The 25,344-nt window shown below is 43.2% G+C and overlaps 1 protein-coding gene across 2 annotated transcripts in view; it reads right to left on the reverse strand.

Annotated features, from left to right (window-relative positions):
- The window catches only part of ITPR3 (inositol 1,4,5-trisphosphate receptor type 3), a 200,774-nt gene that overhangs the window by 103,132 nt on the left and 72,298 nt on the right, over positions 1-25,344 (reverse strand). For both annotated transcript variants that reach the window (XM_060231494.1, XM_060231495.1), the window contains 2 exons: positions 18,200-18,270; positions 6,624-6,745 (listed from right to left, as the gene is read on the reverse strand). In XM_060231494.1, coding sequence (XP_060087477.1) covers positions 6,624-6,745; positions 18,200-18,270 — 193 coding nt within the window. The remainder of the gene's footprint in view (positions 1-6,623; positions 6,746-18,199; positions 18,271-25,344) is intronic.

The following is a 25,344-nucleotide window of genomic DNA, read 5'->3' on the forward strand; positions in this document are numbered from 1 at the left end:
GCAATTATTATAGATAAATAAAGGCTCTATGCAGTCTACTGTCTTGGTGGATTGTGTATTGGAGTTCATGTTCATATAACTGATAATCAAAGCAGCATCAGCATAGGGGAAACTATCAGGCTATCCTTTCACCAGATTGCTTAGGTCTTTCCTTCTTCTTATGTCATTCAAGCATAATGACAATTTAATTAAACTGCTGGGCCCAACAGTATCTACTAAGTGAAGAAGCGGAGAAGAAGGATTTCTGCCTCTGCCCTGGTAGAAAGAAAAGGGCTGGTGTGCAGAATGTCTTATGGTGGAGAGGAACCTCTACTACTGTGAGTCAGCTGCTACAATGAAATGGCATAAAAACGTCTTCCAAGTAGGTGGTGCCACAACCACAAATCCATCCTGGCAAAGTCTACTGCTTTCAGGATGTTTCACTGACAATTCAAAGCCTTTAAATATGCTACTGCCACTTTTATTTAATTAAACCCTAATCTCCGAAACAATGGATTAGCATGGAACTTGGCTTCCAGTTTGGCAGCAAAGGAAATGAAAGCAGAGCATGCATGGTTTGCAATAGACCTAAAATATGGAAGGCAAAGGAAACTGTGGAGAATAATCTCTGAGACTGCTGGGCATGGTTAGTGCACAGAAACATAGGGAAAAGAAGCAGATACTGAAATGGATCCAGGTATACAAAGCCACCAAAATGAGCCCAGTTAGCTGATTCTACTCCTAAAAAGGGATCAGTAACAGCAGCAAATTAAGGCACAATTATAATCTCTCTGTGGTTCCAGGCCTTTGCTTCCTGTACCCCTACTGGATATGATGGTATATTCTCCAAATGTGTCAAGCCCCTAACTTCGCACAGGTACAGAATTCAGCCTTGGAATTTCAAAAAAGAGAACTGTCTAGCCTTCAAAGCTATGAAAGTATCACAGGCAGGTAGGCAACAAAATGCTTCAGAAACTAAGGCTGCCAACCACCAGGATCCCAGCGAGGATTCCCCAATCCTTGAGGACTCCAATCCACTCCTGGCCAGCTGGCTGGTGGTGGAAACCCTACCCTCAAACAAGGACATCAACTTGTGACATCCCTGATGGGATGATGACACCTGGAAGAGATGTCATCGCACTGGAAATACAATGTTCTGGTATTTGGGCAAGCTCAGTGGTTCTGTAGCAAAAACACAACAGATTTTCTGCCCCAAACCTAGAGCATTGTGTGCAACATTAGCTCCAGGATGCCCCCAACAGCAGCCAGGTTGGATCTGCCAACACTATCAGAAATTCAAAATATCACAGAAAGAGATCCCCAAAAGAGCTCAGTGTGCCACAGTTTCTTGCCCCCAAAGAAAGAGAAGAGGGACAGCACCAAAGAGTCATTTATGAATTTTATTATTACTTCTTATATAGTACAGTCAGTACAACATTCAACATTTAGTTTTCCTCAGAGGCAAAACCCCAAAAATCTACCATTATCTTGGAACACATAAATGTCAAAATACACTGGGCACATTACATGTAATAAATTTCCATTTTTATAAGCATCACTTTGAAGCTTTGCTTCTCTTTTTTGGATTTTTGGCTTCTTGTCCCACATCATGACAAGCAAAAGCACAAAAAATGCACACAAAATTTATGTGGCAACATTGCACATTTACTTTTATTTGTGTACTTCTTTTCAATCTTAATGGTTCTCAAAACAATAATTAAACGAGCACATAGGTAAGTATTATTGCTCTGATGGTGACAGTAACCTCTAAAGTGTGTTTAAGCATTTGAGAAGATACTTTCTGAACACTGTTGTCTTGTTAGTCTGAGGGTGCAGTCACACATCACATTAAAAGAGGGCATGCAGAGCTCTAATTTGAACTGCTGAATATTAATTTGATGCAGGGCCGAATGTGACTCGTCCCGATATTGTCCTGTTGTTGAACGATCAGACATATTGAATGCTATCACACACACAACCAATCAAACAGATTCAAAGTCGTCTCACTCAGTTGCTGACCAATCATACAGCGATTTCTGCCGTGGTGTTTTCATTAAACATGCACCCAACATTGGGAGGTGGGAAATCAAACGTTGCTTCAAAGGAAGGGGGAATTCTGGGAATTAATGCTGCTGATTCAAACTAGGAGACTGCTGGGAACTACTTTTCTGAAAATGGGCAGTGACAATAATATCTGGAAATCCTCTAAATTGAAAAAAGATTTTTTTTCCCCTGTTCTTCCACTCATGTGGATTCTCTGTTGATCAGAGAAGCAGAAGCCTCACCTCAGATTCCCAATGACATGGTTGTGCACATGTCTCCTGGGGCTTTAAAAAAAAAAAGATGGGAGGGGCAGAAAGCAGATGCCAAACATCCCAAGGGGTAGCATCCCGCATGAGCTGTCCAAACAGGAATAACTCAATAGTGTGCCGCTTCTGCGGAAAAGGACCTGACTTTCTCCGGTGTCTAATAATGCCAACATCAAACTGGGGCAAGTCGGGATGCTGCTGAGTTGCACTCAAGGGACAGATGTGGTTGTCTGGATATGCTAATAAAATCCAAACAGGAACTGTGGGTAAGACAGAGCTAAAGGCACGTGTGAATGCACCCTGAGAGAACATCTGAGGCAAAAGGAGATGAACCTCCTCTTTAAACAATTTGTCCTGTCAAAGACTACAAATGAACCCAGGCTGTTGTCCAAATGCAGCAGCTCCTGGATCTTCCCCAACAGTAGTAACAGCAATGTGACTACAAGCGGAGGTAGACGTTCATCTATGTACTCCCCTCAGCCTTCAAGGTGTTCTGCCACCATGGCTGCTGCAGATCCTCTGAGCTGACAACATCAGTGGTTATCTTTCCTTCCCACTTTTTTTGATGGTGTTGTGTCATTGGGTCTTTAGTACTGGCTATGGGGGAAATAGCTCCCTTGCCTATTAGGCTGCTAGATTATGCCTTGCAGCTGACTGGTTTCTTCCTCAGTGGGGATGAGGCTTTCTCACCCAGGGGGCTGGTCGACTGCCATGAGTACTGGCTCTGTTCCTCCTCAACTACTATTCTAGTAAATATTAGCCATAAAGTGCTGGAAGATGTTCTTCAGAGTCCTCTTCCCAATCCTCCAGGTGTCGCAACCACTACTGTTGCTGCAACTGCTCTCACAGTGTTCGTAAATCACATTTTTCATGCAGATTTTTTGCTAACTTGACATAGAATTTGGGGATTTATTTTAGTCCAGAGTATCCTTAGCCCCTCACTTCCAAACAGAATCCTGAGGGACCTTTCAGCAGCTGCCTGGGGCTGCACTTCTGTTGAATCAACAGATGGCTTGACTTAGTAGCATCTGGAGAAAGAACTTTGTTGCTTCATGGTGGCAAGGAAAGCAAAATTAACAGGCAAGTTTCAGCAGGGTGGGCCAGGAATGCAGTTTAGACAATGAGCACAGTGTGTGGGAGAAAGGCAGCATCTAGGGCCTGGCCTTCTAAAGTGGCACATCAAGAAGAAGGGAGAATGATTATTGAATTATAAAATGTGTACCCTGTATTTCTAGCCCACTGGGTTCTCAAGATGGTTAACCATTTATTTCACACACACCACAACATAAAATCACAGTATCAGTTCACACAGACAACAGGAAATGCAGACAAGACCAAGAATTCAATAAATAGCCTCAATCTTCCACACATGCTTGGGTTGCCAACCTCCAGGTAGGACCTGGTATTCTCTCAGAGTTATATCTTATCTCCAGATTACAGCGATTGGCCCGCTGGGGAAAAAGGTGAACCATTATATAGGGTTGCCTGGTCCGACTCAATAAATATCTGAGGACTTTGGGGGTGGAGCCAGGAGCAAGGGTGTAACAACCACAATTGAACTCTTAAGGGAGTTCTGGCCATCACATATAAAGGGACTGTATGCATTTTAAATGCCTTCCCTCCATTTGGAAATAATAAAGGACAGAGGCACTTTCTTTTGGGGCTCACAGAATTGAACCCCCTGGTCTAATCTTTTTGAAACTGGGGGCAGGGGTGTTTTGAGGAAAGGCATCAGATACTATGCTGAAAATTTGGTGCCTCTGGTAAAGGACTGGTAAAAATGAGTTGCCATTAAATAAAATGAATTCAGACCAGATCTGGAAGCGGTACTCTTTTCAAAGACTTTCAAAAATAACCTGAAAGTCCTTCAAACTGTTGTTTTGGGACTCGACTTCCGCTCTTTATTTCTGGGCTCCTACTATTTTAGGAAATTATTTCCTGTGTTTGAAATACAATTATCAGCCTAACCTAGTGGGGGATGTGTCTCAAGATTTAACAATGAATCTATTATTTCTTAAATTATCTGCAGAAAGCTGTTAGAGCTGCTGCCACTCCAAATATATGAGCACTTTTTTGAAAGAGCAAATGAATTATGGAAGAAGAAGAAGAAGAAGAAGAAGAAGAAGAAGAAGAAGAAGAAGAAGAAGAAGAAGAAGAAGAAGAAGAAGAAGAAGAAGAAGAAGAAGAAGAAGAAGAAGAAGAAGAAGAAGAAGAAGAAGATGATATTGGATTTATATCCCACCCTCCACTCCGAAGAGTCTCAGAGCGGCTCACAATCTTCTTTACCTTCCGCTGGAATCAAACTGGGATCAAACTCAGGTCATGAGCAGAGGGTTCCGACTGCAGTACTGCAGCTTTACCACTCTGCGCCATGGGGCTCTTCTGTGTAATTTAGTTTGGTCCTATTGGAGCTCTTGTTTCAGTTTCTAGCAGGGCTTTTTTTGTAGAAAAAGCCCAGCAGGAACTCATTAGTATGTGAGGCCACACCTCTGACATCACCGTCATTTGCATACTAGGCCACACCTCGAGCCCTGCCGGCCAGCTGGACATTGGGAGGCCCCACCCCAGGCCTCCCTGAGCCCTGCCAGGGAGCGCGACGTCAGGAGGCCCCTGTGCAAGCGCTGCAGGCCTTCCCGAGCCCCACCAGACACCCGGACGTCAGGAGGCCCCAGAGCAAGTGCAGCAGGCCTCTCTAAGCCCGGCCAGACAGCGTGACATTGGGAGGCCCCCGCACAAGTGCAACAGGCCTCCCTGAGCCCTGCCAGGCAGCGCAACATCCGGAGGCCCCCATGCAAGCGTGGCAGGCCTCTCTGAGCCCCACCAGCCCCAGACGTTGGGAGGCCCCCGCGCAAGCACAACTAGCCTCCCTGAGTCCCTCCAGGCAGCGGGGGAAGTCGATGAGGCCGAGCCGGAACACTGCACAGGCCAGCCAGAACGGTGTTCCAGTGTGTTCTGGCTCAAAAAAAGCCCTGGTTTCTAGATTTTTATATTAGCTGAAGCTGTTGGTGGTTGGAGTTGTTTCTTTGCAAATAAACAGCTGATGTTTTGAGCCAGCTTCTCTCTGCTGAATGGACTTCAGAATGGGTGCCTGAGTGAATATTCTAACCCGGGAACCCACAGCCAAGGGGGATATTACAGGAACACAAATTAGAAACATGATCAGCACACTGGGAATTTCTTAGCAAATTCTAAGCCCTCCCTCAACTTGGGGCTGCCAGCTCAAAGTAGGGTTGCCAAGTCCAAATCAAGAAACATTTGGGGACTTTGGGAGTGGAGTCAGGAGACTTTAGGGGTGGAGCCAGGAGCAAGGGTGTGACAAGCATGATTGAACTCTGAAAGGAATTTTGGCCAACACATTTAAAGAGACTGCACACCATTTAGAAATAATGAAGGATAGGGGCACTTTCTTCTGGGGTTCCTAGAATTGGACCCCCTTGTCCAATCTTTTTGAAACTTGGAGGGTGTTTTGAGGAGAGGTACTATATGTTATGCTGAAAATATGGTGTGTCTTCCTCAAAACAGCCCCCCTAGAGCCCCAGATACCCATGGATCAATTCTCCATTACAACCTATGGGAATTGGTCTCCAAAAAGTATAATGGAGTGCCCAGCAGTCATTTCCCTTCCTCCCCCCTCCCACTTTCTGATGCCCCTGAAGCAGAGGGAGGGCTTCCAAACAGGGGGATCCCCTGCCCCCACCTGGGGATTGGCAACCCTAGTTCAAAGGCAGGAAATTTCTTGAGATTTGGGAGGTGAAGTCTGGAGACAGCCAACTTTTGAGAGAGGAGGGAACCTCAGCAGAGAATAATGCTAACCTCCAAACCACAATACAAGCCCACCCTCCAAAGCAGCCATTTTCTCTAGGGGAACTGATGGTCAGTTGTCATTCCAGGGGATTCCCAGGCCCTATCTGGAGGCTGGCAACCCCACCTCAGCCCAATATCATCAGAGACTGCCACCCTGTTGATCACCAGTATTTCTACTGATAGAGAAAATTCACCATCACACAAGGCAATTCCAATTCTTCAGTTATTACATACATTTATTATGTATGTGTTATGCAAAAACACCTGATTTGCTTTACATTCTAGTTGCAGAACTGACATTTTTTGTGGCAGAATCTGCAATGGTACCAATAATAAAAATACATAAAATCAGCAGACCAAACAATGTAACACTGCTTTGGAGTCACTGTCCATTTCAAATGGGGACACAAGGATAAATGGTGCAACAGGGGCCACAACAAGAAGAAACAGAAGCTTACATGGGCTTTGTTGTCATTTGATTGACGAGGAGGCAAAATACTTTGGTTAACATATAGTTGGGGCTTGTTGTACCTGAAGTTTCTGCAAGAGTACCACATCAGCTATCTTGTCTTTGTCCTGCTTAGTTTGTTTGGCTTTCCAGTATTGCTTCTGGGCAGAATAGCGGTTCATGGGACATACTCTGAAGAGACAATCTGCAAGAAGAGGAGACCTAGGAGTCAGATTTGGCTCACATTAATGTCATAATTCATCCTTCAAATACTTCCTATTTATTATTAAGAGTTGCTACTTGCTGCTCTCTGACTTGGCTGTTGCATACTCCTGGAATAAGGAAAGAGTACAAATGGAAGTTTATCTTCCTTCATAGTATTTAAATGCTACTTCAATTTTCATAACTTTCTTAGTGCCCAAAAAAGCATGATGCAGATTTTCCTAAAGACTAACAAAATTTATTCCAGCATAAACCCTTATGAGTCAGAACTCACTTCAGCAATGCATAAAGTATTCATTCATTAGGCATGCATATTGCAATCTTCTAGATGCCAGAAAATAGAGCAGATTTTCTTGTAGTCAACTCTCCTGCAGCTTAGAAGCCAGGAAACCAGCAATCCACATTGATAGAATTGAGTGTTTAGCTTTAAGGCAGAGAACAGAAAAGTTCAAGCATGAAGTGAGAATTCACCTCCCCACACACACACACACCCCTTTGTCAGTACAAAGTATATATCAAGTCACAAAGAAAATAGGAAGGGTGAAAATTACCACTGGAATTTATAGATAAGTTGCAGTTAACCAATGTTGAGGCTGCACAGATGCTTCCCATGTCCATTGTTCTGGGGACTGAAAGCAAACACTACACAACTGCCTAGAGATCCTGTTGATGGATCACAAGGTCAGGCGGTAGGATTGCCAGATCCAATTTGGGAAATTCCGGGGGATTTGGGGGTAGAGCCTGGGAAAGGTCTTCAGTGGGGTATAATGCCAGAGCATCCATTCTTCAAGATGCCATTTCCTCTCTACCATCTGGAGATCAGTTGTAATTTTGGAGAGGAGGATGTACCTGGAAGATGGCAACCTAACCAAGAGGAAGACTATGGTAAGCTGGAGGCTCCATGCCAAACTTGGGTTTGATACTGTGTAATGCGTGAAGTGGTCATGAAATACAGCCTGTTGTTCAGTTATATATTTAAAAATATAACCATAATAAAATAAAAATGTGTTCAGTCCTAACTGATGTGAGATGCAAATATGTTATGAGAAGAATGCAAGTCACATGGAGGTACTTAGCAAGTGGTGAGTTCCAAAAATCACAGTAAGTTTAGAAATGTGCTCCACTTCAGAAAGTTTGAGAACCACAGGCCTAGAGTCAAGAATAATATCAGAGGAATACAGAATAACCTCCTCTCATTAGTTACTGTGCAGCATTCAGCTTAGAAGTGGAAAACACACAGTTCCTTCCCTGAGCACCAGAACTCCCATCACACCAGAGCAAGTAGAAAGGCAGAAGCATCGCAACTCTCTCTCATGTGCACTCCCTGCTTAATGGACTGCTGTGTGATAAAGATGCCCTACATAAATGAAGGCAAGGCTGTCCTTCCTCCTCAATCATAATCAAGGCCATTTGCACCTTTGGTGGCTGCTATTTCAACAGGCTTTGGAAATTGTTTGTAGGAGGAAAGGTCCCGGGTGGATGAGATCAAAGCCCTTGATATCTCTAATTGCTCTTGAAATAGAAGTGCAGAAACTTCAGAGAAATCACTTCCATTCTTGGATCCCATCCCAAGGTGCTGGCAAACAAGCAATCAGTTATATATCAGAGAACGATGAATAAACAGGGCACACCACACAGATTAAGGGACAAAGCCAGTTTTTCATGTCTAATTTTACAGGGCAATTTGTTTTTGCTACTGGCAGGCCCAAAGGAGCTCTCCCAGGAAGCCCTGTTAGCATCTCCTCATGGAAGTAGGGTAGGTAGATTTTGGGGAGGGGAAGGCGGTCAGCAGGGATGTGATGCCATAGAGTCCCCCCCCCCTCCAGATCTGCCTTTTTAACCAGGAAAACTGATCTCTAATCTGAAGGTCAGTTGTAATTCTGGGAAAACTCCAGACCCCACCTAGAGGATGGCCCTGGCAACACAAGGCATGGCCAGGAACAGATTCTCCTAGGGGCAAACTACTGGTGACGTTATGGATCCCCAGATATGAAAATCAATTGCAAAAGTAAAACATGGGGAAGGGTGCAATATGGATGGGGCCACAGTGCTTGTCAAGATCAAATGCTCATTGCCCACACAACATTTTTGTGTTTGAAAATCCATCATCCCAAAACTATTCCTAGTCCTGATATGGAAAAAAGTCGTACCCATTTTCCATATCAGAAGCAGAGTTAGTCTGTAGCAGTAAAATAAAGGAGCCCAATGGCACCCTAAAGACTAACAAAATTTATTCCAGCATAAACCCTTATGAGTCAGAACTCACTTCAGCAATGCATAAAGTATTCATTCATTAGGCATGCATATTGCAATAAATTTAGTTAGTCCTGAAGGTGCCACTGGACACCTGTTTGATTTAGATACTGGTATTGTTGTGTCCGTATCTCTTTCCTCTACAGAGGAAGGTGATACACACTGGGACAAAAAAAACTCCATCATCTTCAAGTATAGGCTAATGGGGTCTGAATTTGCTGATACTGAAAGAGAAAAAGATCTTAGGGTTATAGTAGATAGCTCAATGAAAGCATCAACCCAGTGTGCTGCAGCAAGGAAAAAGGCAAGCTTTATGTTAAGAAATTGTTAGAAAAGGGACTGAAAATAAAATGGCTCATATTATAAATGCCCCTGTATAAATCTATGATGCAGCCTTATTTGGAATACAGTGTGAAGTTCTGGTCACCTCACCACATCTCAAAAAGGACATCGCAGAGCTAGGAAAAAAGTACAGAGAAGGGTGACCAAGATGATTACAGGAAAAGACTACAGAGTAGGGCTGCCAAGCCCCTGGGGCCAGGTGGGGGTTCTCCTGCCCTGGAGGTTCCCAACCTGCCAGTCCACATTGAGCTGGCGGGGGGAACCTCCCCCGATGTCGCCAGCACGATGACATCATCCGGAAGTGCCATCATCGTGCTGGCGATGACACGCGCCAGCTGCTCTAGGCATTTCTGTGAAAATTCTGCTCTAGGCATTTCTATGGTTTTTTGCTCTAGGCATTTCTATGGTTTTTCCAAATGCTCTAGCAATTTGGGAGGGAAAACTCTATGGTACAACAAAAAAAAAGTCCCCCACCGGAGGCCACAGGGGACTTGGCAACCCTACTAAAGAGGATGGAACTTTTCAGTTTAGAAAAGAGACAATAAAAGTTTATATAATTATACATGGGATGGAGACAGTTTAGTGAACAGGCTGTGTCTCAGAGGAAGAGTCTCTGCTTGGCATGCAGAAGATCCCAGATTCAATCCCCAGTACCTTCAGTTAAAGGAGCTGGTAGTACATGATGTGAGAGAATTCTGTCTGAGACCCAAGAGGGCCCCTGCCAGTCTTGAGTAGACAATACTGACCTTGATAGACCAATGGTTTGATTCAGTATAAGGCAGTTTAATATACGTTTGTGTAACTCATATAGAGTTGACTAAGAGAAATATTTCTCCCTTTCCCAAAATACTAGAGCTTGACAGCATCCAATGAAGCTGATGGACTGCAGAGTCAGGACAGAGAGAAAGAAATACTTTACACAGAGTATGATTAAAATGTGGAATTCGCTGCCAGAGAAAAAAGTGATATCTACAGGAATAAACAGCTTTAAAAAGGGATTCGACAGATTTCATGAATAAGCTACTAGCCATGATGACTGAGGGGAACCTCCACATTCAGAGGCACTAAACCTCAAAATTCCAGAGCCAGGAGGCAACATCAGGCAAAGGTCTCAGCTGCTATGCCCTGTTATTAGCCATCCAGCGGAACTGGTTGGCTACTGTGTGAGACAAGATGCTGGACTAGATGGACCACTGATCTGATCCAGCAGGGCTCTTCTTGTGTTCTTAAGACTTAAAGCAACCAGGATGGGATTTCCAATTGGAGAAACAGTGCTAGAACAGAGTTACTCCCCTTTCCCCAGCAATATGACCCCAAGCTATGTTACCCTCTTACCCCTTTGCTGTTTTTTGCAATTTTGTTGCACATCTGGGAAGTGTACATATAAACATATGAAGCTGCCTTATACTTAATCAGACCCTCGGTCCATCAAAGTCAGTATTGTCTACTCAGACTGGCAGCGGCTCTCCAGGGTCTCAAGCTGAGGTTTTTCATGCCTATATGCCTGGACCCTTTTTTGTTGGAGATGCCAGGGATTGAACCTGGGACCTTCTGCTTACCAAGCAGATGCTCTACCACTGAGCCACCATCCCTCTAGCCACAGACCTCTACCATGTGGCAGTAGTATATGTGAAAAAGATTTACAGGTCATAGCAGACTTGTCATTGAACATGAGTTAGCAGTGTGATGAGGTAGCTAACAAGGCAAATGCAATTTTGGGCTGTATCAATAAAAGTAGTGTCCAGATCACATGAAGTGATGGTATCGCTTTACTGTGCTCTGATTAGACCTCACCTAGAGTATTGCGTTCAGTGCTGGCCACCACAATTTAAGAAGGATATAGGCAAGCTAGAACCCATCCAGAGCAGAGCAACAAAGATGGTGAGGGGTCTGGAGACCAAGTCCTACAAGGAAATGTTGAAAGAGCTCGGTACGTTTAGCCTAGAGAGGAGATAACTGAGAGGTGATCTGATAACCGTCTTCAAATACTTGAAAGGCTGTCATATAGAAAATGGTGCAGACTTGTTTTCTGTTGCCCCAAAAGGTTGGACCAGAACCAACAAGTTGAAATTAAATCAAAAGAGTTTTTGGCTAAACATTAGGAAGAACTTCCTGACAAAGGAGTACCTCAGTGGAACAGGCTTCCTTGGGAGGTGGTGGTCTCTCCTTCCTTGGAGGTTTTTAAACAGAGGCTAGATGGCCATTTGACAGCAATGTTGATTCTGTGAACTTAGGCAAATCATGAGATGGAGGGCAGGAAGGGTTGCATCAAGTGCTTAGTTCTCATGGCCCCTTCTTACACACCCAGGGAAATAGAGAAGATTGGATTTATATCCCACTCTTCATTCAGTCTCAGAGCAGCTTATAATCTCCTTCCATCCACAACAGACACCCTGTGAGGTAGGTGGGGCTGAGAGAGCTCTTCGAGAACTGCTCTTGAGAGAACAGCTCTGAGAGAACTGTGACTGGCCCAAGGTTACCCAGCAGCTGCATGTGGAGGAGTGAGGAATCAAATCCGGTTCTCCAAACTAGAGTTTGCCACTCTTAACCACTACATCAAACTGACTCTTAACCACTACACCAAATGCTGATTGCCACTTTAGAATCAGGAAGCAATTTTCTCCAGGCCAGATTGATCAGGGATCCTGGAGGTTTTCTGCCATCTTCTGGGCATGGAGCAGTGGTCGCTGGGGGTGTGAGGGGGATGTATTTGTGAATTTCCTACATTGTACAGTGGGTTTGACTAGATGACTCTGGAGATCCCTTCCAACTCTATGATTTTATGTGACCCTTTCACAGTTCTACTCCTGCCTCCACCATAATGATTGAAGGAATGTGTATCACATCAGATAATTCAAGGAGTTAGCAGGAGCTACAATAAAAGAATGAATGCTTTACTAAAATGGCTTCTGTCTTGGGCTGGACCTGCGAATTGCTTAATTTCTTCTGACTGGTTCCTACAAATAACACCAACTATGAGGCTAGAGTGTTCCTCATAGTACACATGCATGTGCATACAGAAAAAAAATATGCTCTGCAATTATGCCATTATATCCATCCACACAAGCACCGATTAAACAAGCTACACCATTATTGTCATCTCCCATATAGTACAGGATCTGAACACCTTCTTTGCTTTTTCCTAACATGTCCAAACATGGGGCTCCAAGTTGTTGAAAGAGCCTCAAGGGAAACCACAAAAAGAGCAGGAACTGCCAAGCTCTGTTCAAACGCTTCTGTTGGCCTAGCCAAGTTCAAACACTTCATAGCTGAACTATGTGCTTGCAGAATGCTTCTAGGAGCTGCTGTAAAATTACCTAGCAGATCTTATAACCCAATTCCTAAGGTGGGTGAAACATATATGTTCAGAGGCTGTAAACATATATGTTTAGCAAATCTCCAGAAACCAGACATATTAATGTGCATTTTTGCACATTGTACACAACCCTGCTTAAGTGGTATTTATGCATGCATTTAAAAACTAATGCCCAATAAGCCCTCAGTTTTACTATGTTGGGGATTTAGACTCTTGGGGAACCTCAAAGGTCAGGTTTCAAAGGGGACTGTAGGAAGATCAGAAAAGCAGCATGTGGGGCCAGCTCAGGATATCTAAGAAAAAGAAACTCATGTTTCAGAATTATCTATTTATATTTATTTAATAAATACATCTTACCACAGATGCCAAAAGCTAGGTCAGACTATGAAATCCAATAAAAACAAGGAGAAACTGGTGTTGAGACTATGCAGAAACCAACAGCAACCAATAGGGGGCGAGCGGGAGAGAAAGAAGACTGGACCTTGGAATGGGAGTTGTGCAATGCAGAACAGTGTGGAATGCAACCAAGGAAAGATCAGACTGATCTTTAAAGTATTTATAGAAATTGCTGGCCATCTAAATTGGGAACAACAAAGAAGGAAGCAATATGAAGTGTTTTACGATCAAAGGCAGTGCCTACAATCTACCCGCATGGCCAGATTGGTTTTTTTGCAGAGATAAGAACAGTAGTTCAGGATTCAAACCCCAACCACACTACATTCCATTTGCACTTGTCTCCTAAGTGCCATCTTCCAATGGTTCCTCATGAAATAATTTTGAAGAGCTACTACAGGTCAGCCTCAGCTTGTGGCACTTGGAGAACAGACCATCTGTTCCTTTTCAATCAAAGAATGTTTTTGTCTCTAAGGAAGAACAGGAGATTGGGTTTGTCTCCCCCCCCCCTCTTTTTTTTATTTTAAAGAAATGGCCCAGTGAGCCCTTGGACAGAAGAACCCCTAAATAGCCTAAACATCTGGTGAACCATGCCAAAGCAACCAATGCGACTGTTAATCCTGTAAATGTGCATTAATGTGACAAAACGTCAACATGTTTCACCATCTCCTTTTGCTGTTGATAAGACAGCACAGCTGGTTATAGTAATCCTGTGTTTCTTGTGGACAAAGGCTGCAGTTAGCCACACACAAGACTTCAATTTGGGCAGCTTTCCATTCCACAATATAACATTTTTCTGGGTGCTGACCAACCACAGTAGGAACCAGAGGCTGTTGTTACTGAAATCCTATGACATCAAGAGAAGGACCCCTAAAGCAGTGCAGTTCCTAATGGGTTTACATTTGAGGGTCAAATATACTAAATCCTACAATGACAACACTTGCATATGTAAAAACAAGATTTATTCCACTTCAAAAGCTCACTGTATTGCCAACATCACAAAATTATGAAAGTCTCCTTAAAAGAAATTTAGCATGAAATGACATGGACACAATCTGCCAGCCATTCTGTTTCAACCTACGATTAGCGGAAAGATACTTCCATCCCATGAGCATTATACAATATTGCAAAATGAGTAAACTGCTTGGAATGTAGATCATTTCTTCCCTTTTGAGCAATAGGTCAAAAGTTTGTGTTTCAAAAGAATTCAGGTTATGCTTGTGCTTTTCCTGTGTTTTTTTCCCTCCCTTTCGGGGTTTCCTTCCTTTCGAAGTTCAGCAGTCTCTTTAACATGGAGATGAAAAAATGTAAACATAACAAGGGGCTGTAAGGAGTTAATGAGCTGTAGAGAGTCCTAAGAAAAGTCTTTACAAAAATTTATATAGTGAAGACACTAGCATTGCATTGCCAGCTCCAGACAACAGCTTCTTCTTTAGCTTTGTATATATCAACAGGTAAGGAACTCCACAGAAGAGAAACAACAACTGTGCTGTTTATTACATTTCTACCTGTGAACTCTGTCAAAAGAGCAAGATTTGGGAAGAAAGTGGCATGTTATAACGTATTCTCCACTATCATGCACTGTTGCTTCTCCTTGCACTCTGACACAGGATAATTCCATTTCAAATGCATTAGGAGGTCACTCAGACCAAGGAGCCCTGTGACAGGAAAGATCAGAAAACCAATGGGAGAGGGGGTGTCAATATGGAGAGACCCTAAAGCTGTCAGGTTTGGACAAGAAAAGAAAGCACTGGAAAATGGGGTGAATTTAGGAGTGGGGAAGCTGCATCCTGTTTCCCAGGCTAAGGTTTGTCCTGCCCTTTCATTGACTCATCACCTGTTCCCTCTGGATCAGGACATTAGGCAGCTGCACACAGAGACAGAATTTAAGAATGGGCAGCTCTCACCACAAAAGGGAAATGGTTACCAAAACCCTAGTCACAGAAGAGAAGGTTGAAGCGTGCCGGATAGGAGTGACTCAGATTTAATGCATTTTCCTAAATCCTGTCTGCATCGTCAAAAGGTTATTTAATCTCCACCTTTATCTTACCTTTCCCCATTTTAATTGAAAAACCAATGCTGCTATTTCCATAGGAAAAACTAAGGGAGTTGCTAGCCTGATTTTTCCTGCACTGTAACACCATCACTACACATGTCCAGAGGGTGGTACTGCAGCTTCCAGCCCTGCCCTAACAAATCCCTAATTAAACTCAGGGCAAGACAACAGACACTCCAATTCTAAATATTTGCACAAATATTGATAGCTGTCAGAATTATAAAGATGGAGCAAAAGTTGGGTGGAACACAAGGACCAGACTACATGTTAAATCACAGAAAAGGCTTCGAGCAGCAGGTAAATCAACTCTCTGCCATTTTTTTAGCCATCTATGTCTTAGTTTCCATTCATGTTAAAGTGGAAGCATCCATTACATGTAAAAGAAACTCTATCTATGGCTGGGGAGGTGGGATGTTCCTTGAACTGAAACAAAGTTTAACTTGTCCAGCTATACACTCTACAATTTGTCCATACTTTCCCACCAAGTTCCTGATTTAGTGGTTGATAACATACAAAGTAACTGCTGACTCTTGTTTTATTTATTTAGAGCCCACCTTTCTCACTGTTGCTATTAAGGTGACAGAACTTCCACACCAAAGACTAAAATCCAGTTATGTAACATAATAAATATGAAGCTTAGCTAAAAGAGCTATATTCCTTGAGCATCCCACCTGTGCTAACTCTGCTCTTTTACTATTCTACCAACTCATCTAATTTTACCAAGGACAGGATTTGTTCTTTTGGTTTAAGGGATAGTACTTGGACTTGTTTCAAAGGCTTAAGGATCACAACATACCTCTTTCTTAATTTAAACATGCAGAACAATGTTCAAGTTTCTTTTAAAAAAAATGAAAGGGTTTTTTTTACTTGGTTGGCTTTCAAATAATTATTCAATAGTGTTGATGTGTAAAGTAGAGATATTGAATAATCTAGTCAGTGAAAAAAACCATCTGAGTGATTTGCAGTGCAATTCTAAATTCAGTTTCCTAATTACTTTACTGAGTAGATTTCTTAGCTGTGTCATAGATAGGCAGAGAATAGTGCAGAGCAGCCTTTCTTAAGATGCTGGTGTAGCCATCCCCTTCCCTAGCAGGGTACCTCTACAACTCGCACATTGCTTGCATGCTAATCATGCTATGATCAGTAGGACTTCTAAACCAGAGGCCCCTTCCTCTCTTATCCTATAACTTACTCTTGCCCAGCCCTGCCCTACCCTCTACTTTGGTTGCAACATGAAGAGAAACAGGCTACTAGGTGCCATACCATGAACCATGAAGGAGACTCCATTTACAAACAAGGACCTTCAAAGGTGCCACACAGAGCCGCTGCCAGTCTGAGAAGACAATACTGACATTGATGGACCGAGGGTCTGATTCAGTATAAAGCAGCTTCATATGTTCATATGTTTATATGTTCACACATTCAGGGTTGGCCCTAGAGCATTTTGCACCCTAGGCAAAACTAACTCTGTGCACCCCTCTGCAGCTCCACACCAGAGAAGGGCTTTAAAGTTTAAATCCCCTTCTCTAGAGTCGCGCAACAGCAGCCCAATCCCTCCATTCTATCCTATTGGCCCATAGGAAAGAAAGAATGGAGTCCATTCCATCCTATAGGCCCACAGAATAGAATGGAGGGATTGGGCTGCCACTGTGGCGTGACACTAGAGAAGAGGATTTAAACTTTAAAGCCCTTCTCTGGCGTCACTCCACAGAGGCGGCCCAATCCCTCCACCCTATCCTATGGACTCATAGAAAAGAATGGGCCAATAGGATAGAATGAAGTGGGGAGAGATCTTCTCCCTGTTTTTGCAATGGCAGGAAGAAAGCCCCTGCACCTCTCAGGAAACTCCCCAGAGGCACTAGGGGGGGAGAGATTCTCTCCCAGCTTTTGCATCCCAGCAGTGCAAAACCAGGGGAAAGCCCCTGCCTCTGCACCTCTTGGAAGACTCCCAAGAGGCGCAGGGAACTCAGAGAGGCAGCCACTAGGCTGGTGCCTCACCAAGTCACCTGGGGGGCATCCAATTCGATGTTCCCATCCAGCGGGCCCTAGGCAACTGCCTAGTTTGCCTAGTGGCAGGGCTAGCCCTGCACACACTTGGCACAACACCAATACCCTCAGCAGAAGCATCTTGTTGCAGGTGAAACTATACTAGTTTATAAGATGTTGTTCTGAACCGTACTCAATTTGAGCAAGGGAGCAAGATTGCAGCCACATTTTGTTCACTCTCTCCTCCTTTGTCCCTTTGACCCAACAGTGGAAAAAAAAGTGTCAACAAAATTTCAAGTTATGCAGTCAGCTTCAATTAAAGGGCTAAAATAAAACTAAGCCTGGCATAACCTGTGGTTGTTGGAGTAATGTTGAATAAATGTGAATAAAATAAAGCAGGGCTTGACAAATCCCAGGCGCACTTAGAAATTTCATTGTGGCACCTAGTATTCTCAGCAGTCATAGGTGCCTCTTGGTGATTCTCAGCTGAAGTGGGAAGCTTATTTAGTGAAGGGTAGAGGTTAGCTTTTTGTTATGATGGCAATCAAGGTCACCCATTATTTATTCATATGCTACAACACTTTCATTATAACTTTTAAAACATGTCAAGAAACTTTGAAGAGTTTAGGATTAGGTTTTGTTGTAGCAATTATTAATAAGTATGGTAACTAAATTTAAAACTCTAAAGGCTAAAAAATAAGTCTGGCTCCTCATTTTGGGGGAAGACTCATAAAGCTGAAGAAAACCTGTTAAGGCCTAAGATAATGAACTACCAAAATATCAGATTATATGGGCACATCTCAAATATAACACATCTGCACACGTCAACAATAAACAGCTGCCTGACGCAACCTTCTTGTGTTTCATTCATCAATTCAGACAGAAAAAGTATTTAAGTTCATTGGATCATTCAACAGACAACCTTTTTGCTGAAGCTCCCAAAAGTACACTCAAACTAGAACCACTGGTAGTGGACTTACCGCTATAATTGCTAAAATAAACTGCTCACTGCTGCCTAAATAAAGATGAACTATGAACTAGGGAACTTATAACAGTAACTTGTCCACCAAAGAAACTGTTTGATCTCTTACCTCGAAATTTCTTGGGTGGATTGTCTAGATCACCAGCAGCAGGTTCTACCACGCAACGATCATCCACCAGCCTGAAAAATAAACAAGCACACATTCAATGATAATTTACATTGGCCCTAGGGTTGCCAAGTTCTACTTTGGCTGTAGCAGGGTAGTGCTCATGTGATGTGCTGGGCACAATGACATCACCCAGAAGTGACATCATTGCCCCAGGCACGTCACACAAAGGACGCTCTAGCATTTGGGGTAAAAACTCCATGGTACCATAGAGTTTTTACTCCAAATGCTAGAGAATCCCCGATTGCAATGATGCAGCTTCCAGGTGATGTCATTGCACCGGATAAGTCACATGACAATGGAATTATTTGGGGGTGGGGATCCCCCAGCTGCCGACTTCACGGTGGCAGGTTGGGGGGGTCCAAACTGGGGAAAGCTCCACCCCCAGCAGGAGCTTGGCAGTCATATTTGACTTACAGTTATTTCAGTGGCCTCACCTAAAAATCCTTTACCTTTAACACCTCCTGTTCCATTTCAGCTAGCATTACAGACCAGAAGCCATGCAACTGTTTCCCTGTTTTCTATCTTTCAAAGGACAGAAAAATAATTCAAATTTCTAGTACTAGTCTATTTCTTTTAGAGACATGATAAAGTAATTGAACACTAGTCTTGCACACAGCTGAAAATTTTCAGATTTCTGGGTGTTAACATGAAGTTTCTTGATGACCATTGGTATTAGCCTTGTATAGCAATGTCAAACATAGTGGTAAGCAGTCCAACAGAGCTGTAATGAACCTTTGGGTGGTTGTATTTTCTCCACTCTACCATTATGGTTTTACCCAGGACAAATGGTGGGCAATTTACAGCTCAATGATCTAATATTTTTTCAAAACTAAATAAATTAGGAGAAATAAATTTGAACAAGACTGTCATCTGAGCAGAGGTTCTAAAACAGGTAACTCTTAAAAAGTACTATGTGCTAAAATCTCAGAATCATTGTTAGACTAATCTTTTTGCCTTGAGGGAATAGAATCATGATTTTGATGATTCAGGGTTAGACATACCAGACTTTGAGTCACTAAAGATACCAACATTTGGTGTAATGTCTTTCTGGCAACGCACAGGGTGTGATCAGACAGAAAGTTAGCCATGGCAGTCTCTCAGCTTTAAAAAAGCCGATCCTGTATGAGACATACCACAGCAATCAGACACTGCCAGCAACACAGTCCCAGTTCCATAAGGTCTGGACAGGCCACACACACACACTGAGAGGAGCAATCATACCATTCCTGCACATGCACAGTGTGCCCAGGCCGATCATGTGGCCAGAAACGTGCCATGGAAGCACCACAACTTTGCCACTGGGAAGTTCCCAGTGGCTCTTTACATCTTTCCTGGGCCATCTTAAAATGAGGTAAGGACGAACAGGCTGTGGGAGACAGATGAGAGCATGTGATTGTACACATTAAATCCAGAGGTGGTAGTGACTATGGCCAAAATGCCCATCTGATTGCAACCACAGTTTTAACAGAAGGGGCCTTCAGCATCAACTGACACCACCATTAAACTATGCTTATTTCTGTGCCTTCCTAAGAATTACAATTTCTTGCTTTGCACTAGATTACTATCATTTTCTATTAACTAAGTGCAGGTTTCTGCTTCTGATCAGGTATGATGGCTGTTAATCTTCCTCTAATTCACATAGTCTCTATGGTTCAGCTCAGATGTCTTATTCCTGATCCTCTCAAACAAGGTTTTGAGGATCAGGATCATTCTGCAGAACTTACACACTCCTTCCATCTTTTTGATTCAAAGATTCCTCCCATACCTCTAGATAAAAAGCTTGTGCTGCAATCCTAAGCAAGTTGGCTGTGATCTCCGAAACCATACTGGCCTGCATAATGCATGAATGCATTAGTGCACTCCTGCCATTTGCAGTTCAGCAGTCACACATTGTTACAGGGCTTCCACATTGTGTAAACATCAGAAAACCTTTCCTGTGTACTCATTAACGGGTCCTCTGTCTTATTCAGAAATACATACCAAGTGGCTTAGGAACACAGCATTAGTAGCAGCAGCCCTAATTACAAAGCTTTCCGCTATTCTCTATAGCATCAAAAAATGAACACAAATCTTTACGTATTTATTCTCTGCATCATAAATAACTCAATGGATGTCTGGGTGCAACGCCCAAGTAGGGTTGCCAAGTCCAATTAAAGAAAAATCTGGGGACTTTGGGGGCGGAGCCAGGAGACTTTGGGGGTGGAGCCAGGAACAAGGATGTGACAAGCATAATTGAACTCCAAGGGAGTTCTGGCCATCACATTTAAAGGGACAGCACGCCTTTTTAAATGCCTTTCTTCCATAGGAAATAATTAAGGATAGGGGCACCATCTTTTGGGGCTCATAGAATTGGACCCTCTGGTCCAATCGTTTTGAAACTTGGGAGGTACTTTGGGGAGAGGCACTAGATGCTATACTAAAAATCTGGTGCCTCTACCTCAAAAAATAGCCCCCCCAGAGCCCCCAATACTTATGGATCAATTCCCTATTATTCCCTATGGGAATCGTTCTCCATAGGGAATAATAGAGTGCCCAGTAGACATTTCCCTCCCCCCCCATGCTTTCTAAAGGGGGGGAGGGCCTCCAAACCAGGGGATCCCCTGCCCCCTCCCTCTCTCTTACACACAAATACTTACTGGGTCTTCTTCCTGCAGAACTTTGCTTGCTGTGAAAAGGAAAGCAAAAGAAAGGGAGGGGCTGTTCTCCATGGAAACTTACTGACCCTTTCCAATGAAGCCCTTCCTGTTTCCTGCGCAGCCTTAAAGGGGCATACATTTTACAAATGGATCAGAAGCTCTACAACAACATGATGCCTACAGGTATGTTCTCTCTCCCTCCCCCCCCCCCCCCGTCGCTTCCGGATTTTTTGAGAGCGGGGGAGGAGGCTGCAAATTCAGGGGTCCCCTGCCAGGACGGTTTGGAAGCCTACGCTCAAGCAAGGGAGGGGGAGAAATGAATACAATTTACTTGAACTCAGGTGACTAGCCTAGGCTACAATCCTATTATCATGATACAGTCTTTGTCATTTCAGAAATAAAAAATTTCTTCTTTCACTTCTCATGAGAGTATATGTATGCAAAAGGATTACTCATAAGCAGGTGGCCACACAAGCTTACACCAGACCCAGATAAATGGTGCTTGAGTCCAATATTTATGAGAATATGGGAAGGTTTTACACCATCAGACCATTGGCCCAGCTAGCCCAGTATTGTCTCCTTTCACTAGTAGTGGCTATGCATGATCTTAGACAGAAAACAGTCTTTCCAACACTGGCTCTTCTGAGGTCTTTTGCCATGCCAGAGATGGGATCTAGGATTTGCAAAATACTCCCTCACTGAACTCGCAAACTCTCCCTTTGTGTCATTACATAATAACTCTAATTTAATATATTCAGGGAACTGTACCTAATAAATAATTCCAAAATCCCGATTTAAAAGTCATTCCTTTTTTGTTAACAAAATCTCTTTGCACTATGATAATCTATTTTTAATTTTATCTATTTATAACAATTTTATGTCAACTTTCTACCCAAAGAGAGTGGTCAAGGTGGTTAGGGTCCTCACAGCAATGGCTTGGTAACTAGCCATTAACCATCTTGGTATTTTAAAAAATAGAATTCTTAAATGTATTTTGGCATATATGCTATCAATTGCAATACAATTCAAGAAATTTTCAGCATAAATCAAGATAGGCTAATGACAGATACAGGTGTTTTTTAATCAGATGCTTGGTTTTGATTACAACAGTCACAATAACCCTCCATATGTCTACACATTTTTATTTTTTTTAAAAAATATTTTAATTAGTGTTGTAAATTTTTATTGATTTAATATGCAGATTAGCCAAACAGCCATTCTAGACCACTTTTCTCTTATGCCCAATTTGATTAAAAGGGTCTTTCCCTGCCAATTAGTAGCCAAAGGTACCAGATATTTTTGCATTTTAACTTTGGCTTTCCTTATAGCACTATGAAAACTGAGCCTGAAAATTTTCTGTAAAAATCAAGGGCAAAATGTCTTCTGAAATCAGAATTTCTACAACCCCAATAAGAACTAAACTTGTTCATTTTTAAGTGATTTCAGATCTTGCATATTAATGTAATAAGTATTCTGTATTCCAGAAGTTATGAGCATATTTTGTGTAATATACATTCATGGTAATTGGCACCTAGGGTCTGAGTGGCAAGTATTTTTTCCTGAGCAGGCAGACAAGGCATTCTCCTGAAGAAGTCCAGGTTAGATTCTATGATGGATGTCTGGCTGATAGGGCTGCCGTCCAATCTGCTCTCCAGTGGGGGACTTTCACACACGTGCAAAGCACACATGTGATGCAATGATGTCATCCGGAAGTGACATCATCACACCAGCCCCAGCACTTGCAGCCACTCTAGGAGTTTCCGGGGAAACTCAATGGTTTTCCTGGATGCTCTAGTCATTTGGGAGGGGAAAACTCTGTTACTTATTGTACCATAGAGTCCCCCCCCAAAATGGCTACAGCGTCCAGGAAAACCATAGAGTTTTGCTGGAAATGCCTAAAGCGGCCACCGTGCACCAGCACGATGGTGTGACTTCTGGGTGATGTCATCGCGCCAATGTCGGGAGAGTTTCCCCCTGCAAGGCCAATGTGGGCTGGCAGGTTGGGAACCTCCCAGGTAGGAGAACCCCTGCCCAGACCGGGGGCTTGGCAGCCCTACTGGCTGAGGCTTTGGGAGCTGCAGTTCAAATAAAGTAGATTTATACCTTTGACCTGCTGGTGCAGACTCCAGATTTCTTACTGACCACAAGGATAAAGTGGCTACAACAGACTCACCTGTTTCTATACACCAGGGGTTCCCAGTATGGTGCCTAGAAAAATCATGACACCTGCCAAATTTTTTTAGACAGTGGGTAGAGCCAGGTGTCGCTTTTGCCCAGCAAGGCTTCTGACTGGTAGACTCCTTAGGGCAAAGAAAAGCAGGATATGAAAGCCAACTCTTCAACTTTTTCCATAGTAGCAGTCACTCCACCTTTAGGCTTCTCCTTTCCCCAGCTCAACCGATTGATTCTCCACCAGTTGCTGCACAGCTGCATTTTGACTTGCATCTCCCTTCAAATACCCCCACCCAGCGTCTTTCTGAGCAGAAGCCTGAAGTTGGAGCGACTGCTACAGAGGAAAAGGTTTTCTTCTTCTACAAGGATCTCCACCATGTGATTGAAGGTAAACTGTGTAAGCCATTTTGTAGCTGGCTACACTTCCTGTGTCAACCATGTTATGGCAGCAGTTTTGTGGCTGCACCCACCATGCCCTGTCAGAATTCCATAGGTGCCCACCGGCTCTAAAGTCCAGGGATCCCTGCTCTATATGATGTAAGCACAAGTGCAAAATGGCTGCTATGGAATTAGGAAGGAGTTTGATGCTGATCAGGAGGATTTGGTCTGGTATGCGGAGAGGCTCACCTACCATTTCATTACTAATAATATTAATGTTGTCATCTTCTTCTTCTTACATTGTAATATATAATAAAATAATTACACAACTCACTGCCCGGTTGCTAACAGGCCACGGACTGGTACCAGTCCACGGCCTGGGGGTTGGGGACCCCTGCTCTAAGGGACTACTTCATTACAGCCAGCTCCCTTTTGGGGTTTCAGTGAAGCTCCTGGGATTTTTCGAAGTGCTATGGACAATCTACTCCAAGGGATGTCACATATCTGTGGCTATGCTAATGGCATCCTGATTACAGCAGAAATTAAGGCAGAACACATGCAAAATCTAAATAAAGTGTTGACACAATTGTATTCTATAGGCAAGTGCCTAAAAATTAGAAGTATACCTTCCAGGCCTCTGAAGCAGTATACTTTGGTCACAAGACTGATGCAGCGAGTTTATATCCAGAAAAGGAGAAAGTATGTGCCATTACAGAGGCACAATCACCAAAATCAATGTCAGAACTGAAGTCCTTTCTGGGTTTACTAAATTATTATGGTAACTTTTTTGTAAATCTAGCTCCAGTACTGGCCCCATCATGCAAGCTTTTGCAGAAAGGAGGAAAATTCCACTGCATTTAAGAATGAGAAACAGCTTTTTTTAGAACCAAAGACAAACTTGAAGTCCTCCACACTTCTAAGTCACTAAGATTATTATATCTTTAGGGAGGGAAGAATTAATAGTGGAGGTAATGGTGATCACAAGAACTGTGTTTACTGGAACACAACAGCCAACTAACAGGCCACAATTAGGCTTCAATAATGCTAACTCCTCCTCTAGTTATGGTCACAAGACCTTAGTCCAGGGGTGTCAAACATGCAGCCCCCAGAGGGCTCCTATCAGGCCCTGAGCAACTGTCTGTTATTGGCTGAGGTTCCTTCCCCTCCTAGTCCCCTGGGGAAGGAAGGGAAGAACCAGAGCTTCCTTGGCCCAGTTCCCTGGATCCCATGGGAGATATACAAAGAAAGCACCTTTAAGACCAATGAGTGTGAATATTTTAAGGATGTTTAAAGGTTTTTAAAAATTAATTCTGTTTGTCTCTGTCCTCTGCTACCTAATCTTAAATAGGTACACACATGGCCTGGCCGGACATGGCCCAGCCCAGCCCAACATGACCTGACTTGACAAAGTCTCATTTATGTCAGATTCAGTCCTCACAACAAATGAGTTTGACACTGAAGCAGAGAAATAACGAGGTCCACACAGACTTACTGGTTTGAAGTGAGGTTTACTTTATGGTACCATAAGCAGAACCCAGTCAGGCATGGGCCCCCAAAATGACTTGAGTTACAATCATTCTACATACAGACAGTTTTAGTCACACAGAAAACAAGTAGGCAGGTATATAGGCTTATCTGATTTCAAAAGTCCCGCCTTACAGAACTCTTTCTGGTAAAATTTCCATGACCACATTTCCTTACTTATCTATATACAGCAAGTCACCTGTAGGAGGATGTTTCCTTATCTAATCTTACAGCTGGAGCTCACACCCACTGGGCAGTAAAGTCAGTTTCTAACAGCAGTTTTACAACAGACCCCTTTGAAGGGGTTTGAAGACAAAGCAGAGGCATCACTAGGGTGGGTTGCACCCTGGGGTGTAACTGATTCAAGTCACCCCC

This window comes from Heteronotia binoei, chromosome 2 (assembly GCF_032191835.1).
Source record: "Heteronotia binoei isolate CCM8104 ecotype False Entrance Well chromosome 2, APGP_CSIRO_Hbin_v1, whole genome shotgun sequence".
Taxonomy (NCBI): Eukaryota; Metazoa; Chordata; class Lepidosauria; order Squamata; family Gekkonidae; genus Heteronotia; species Heteronotia binoei.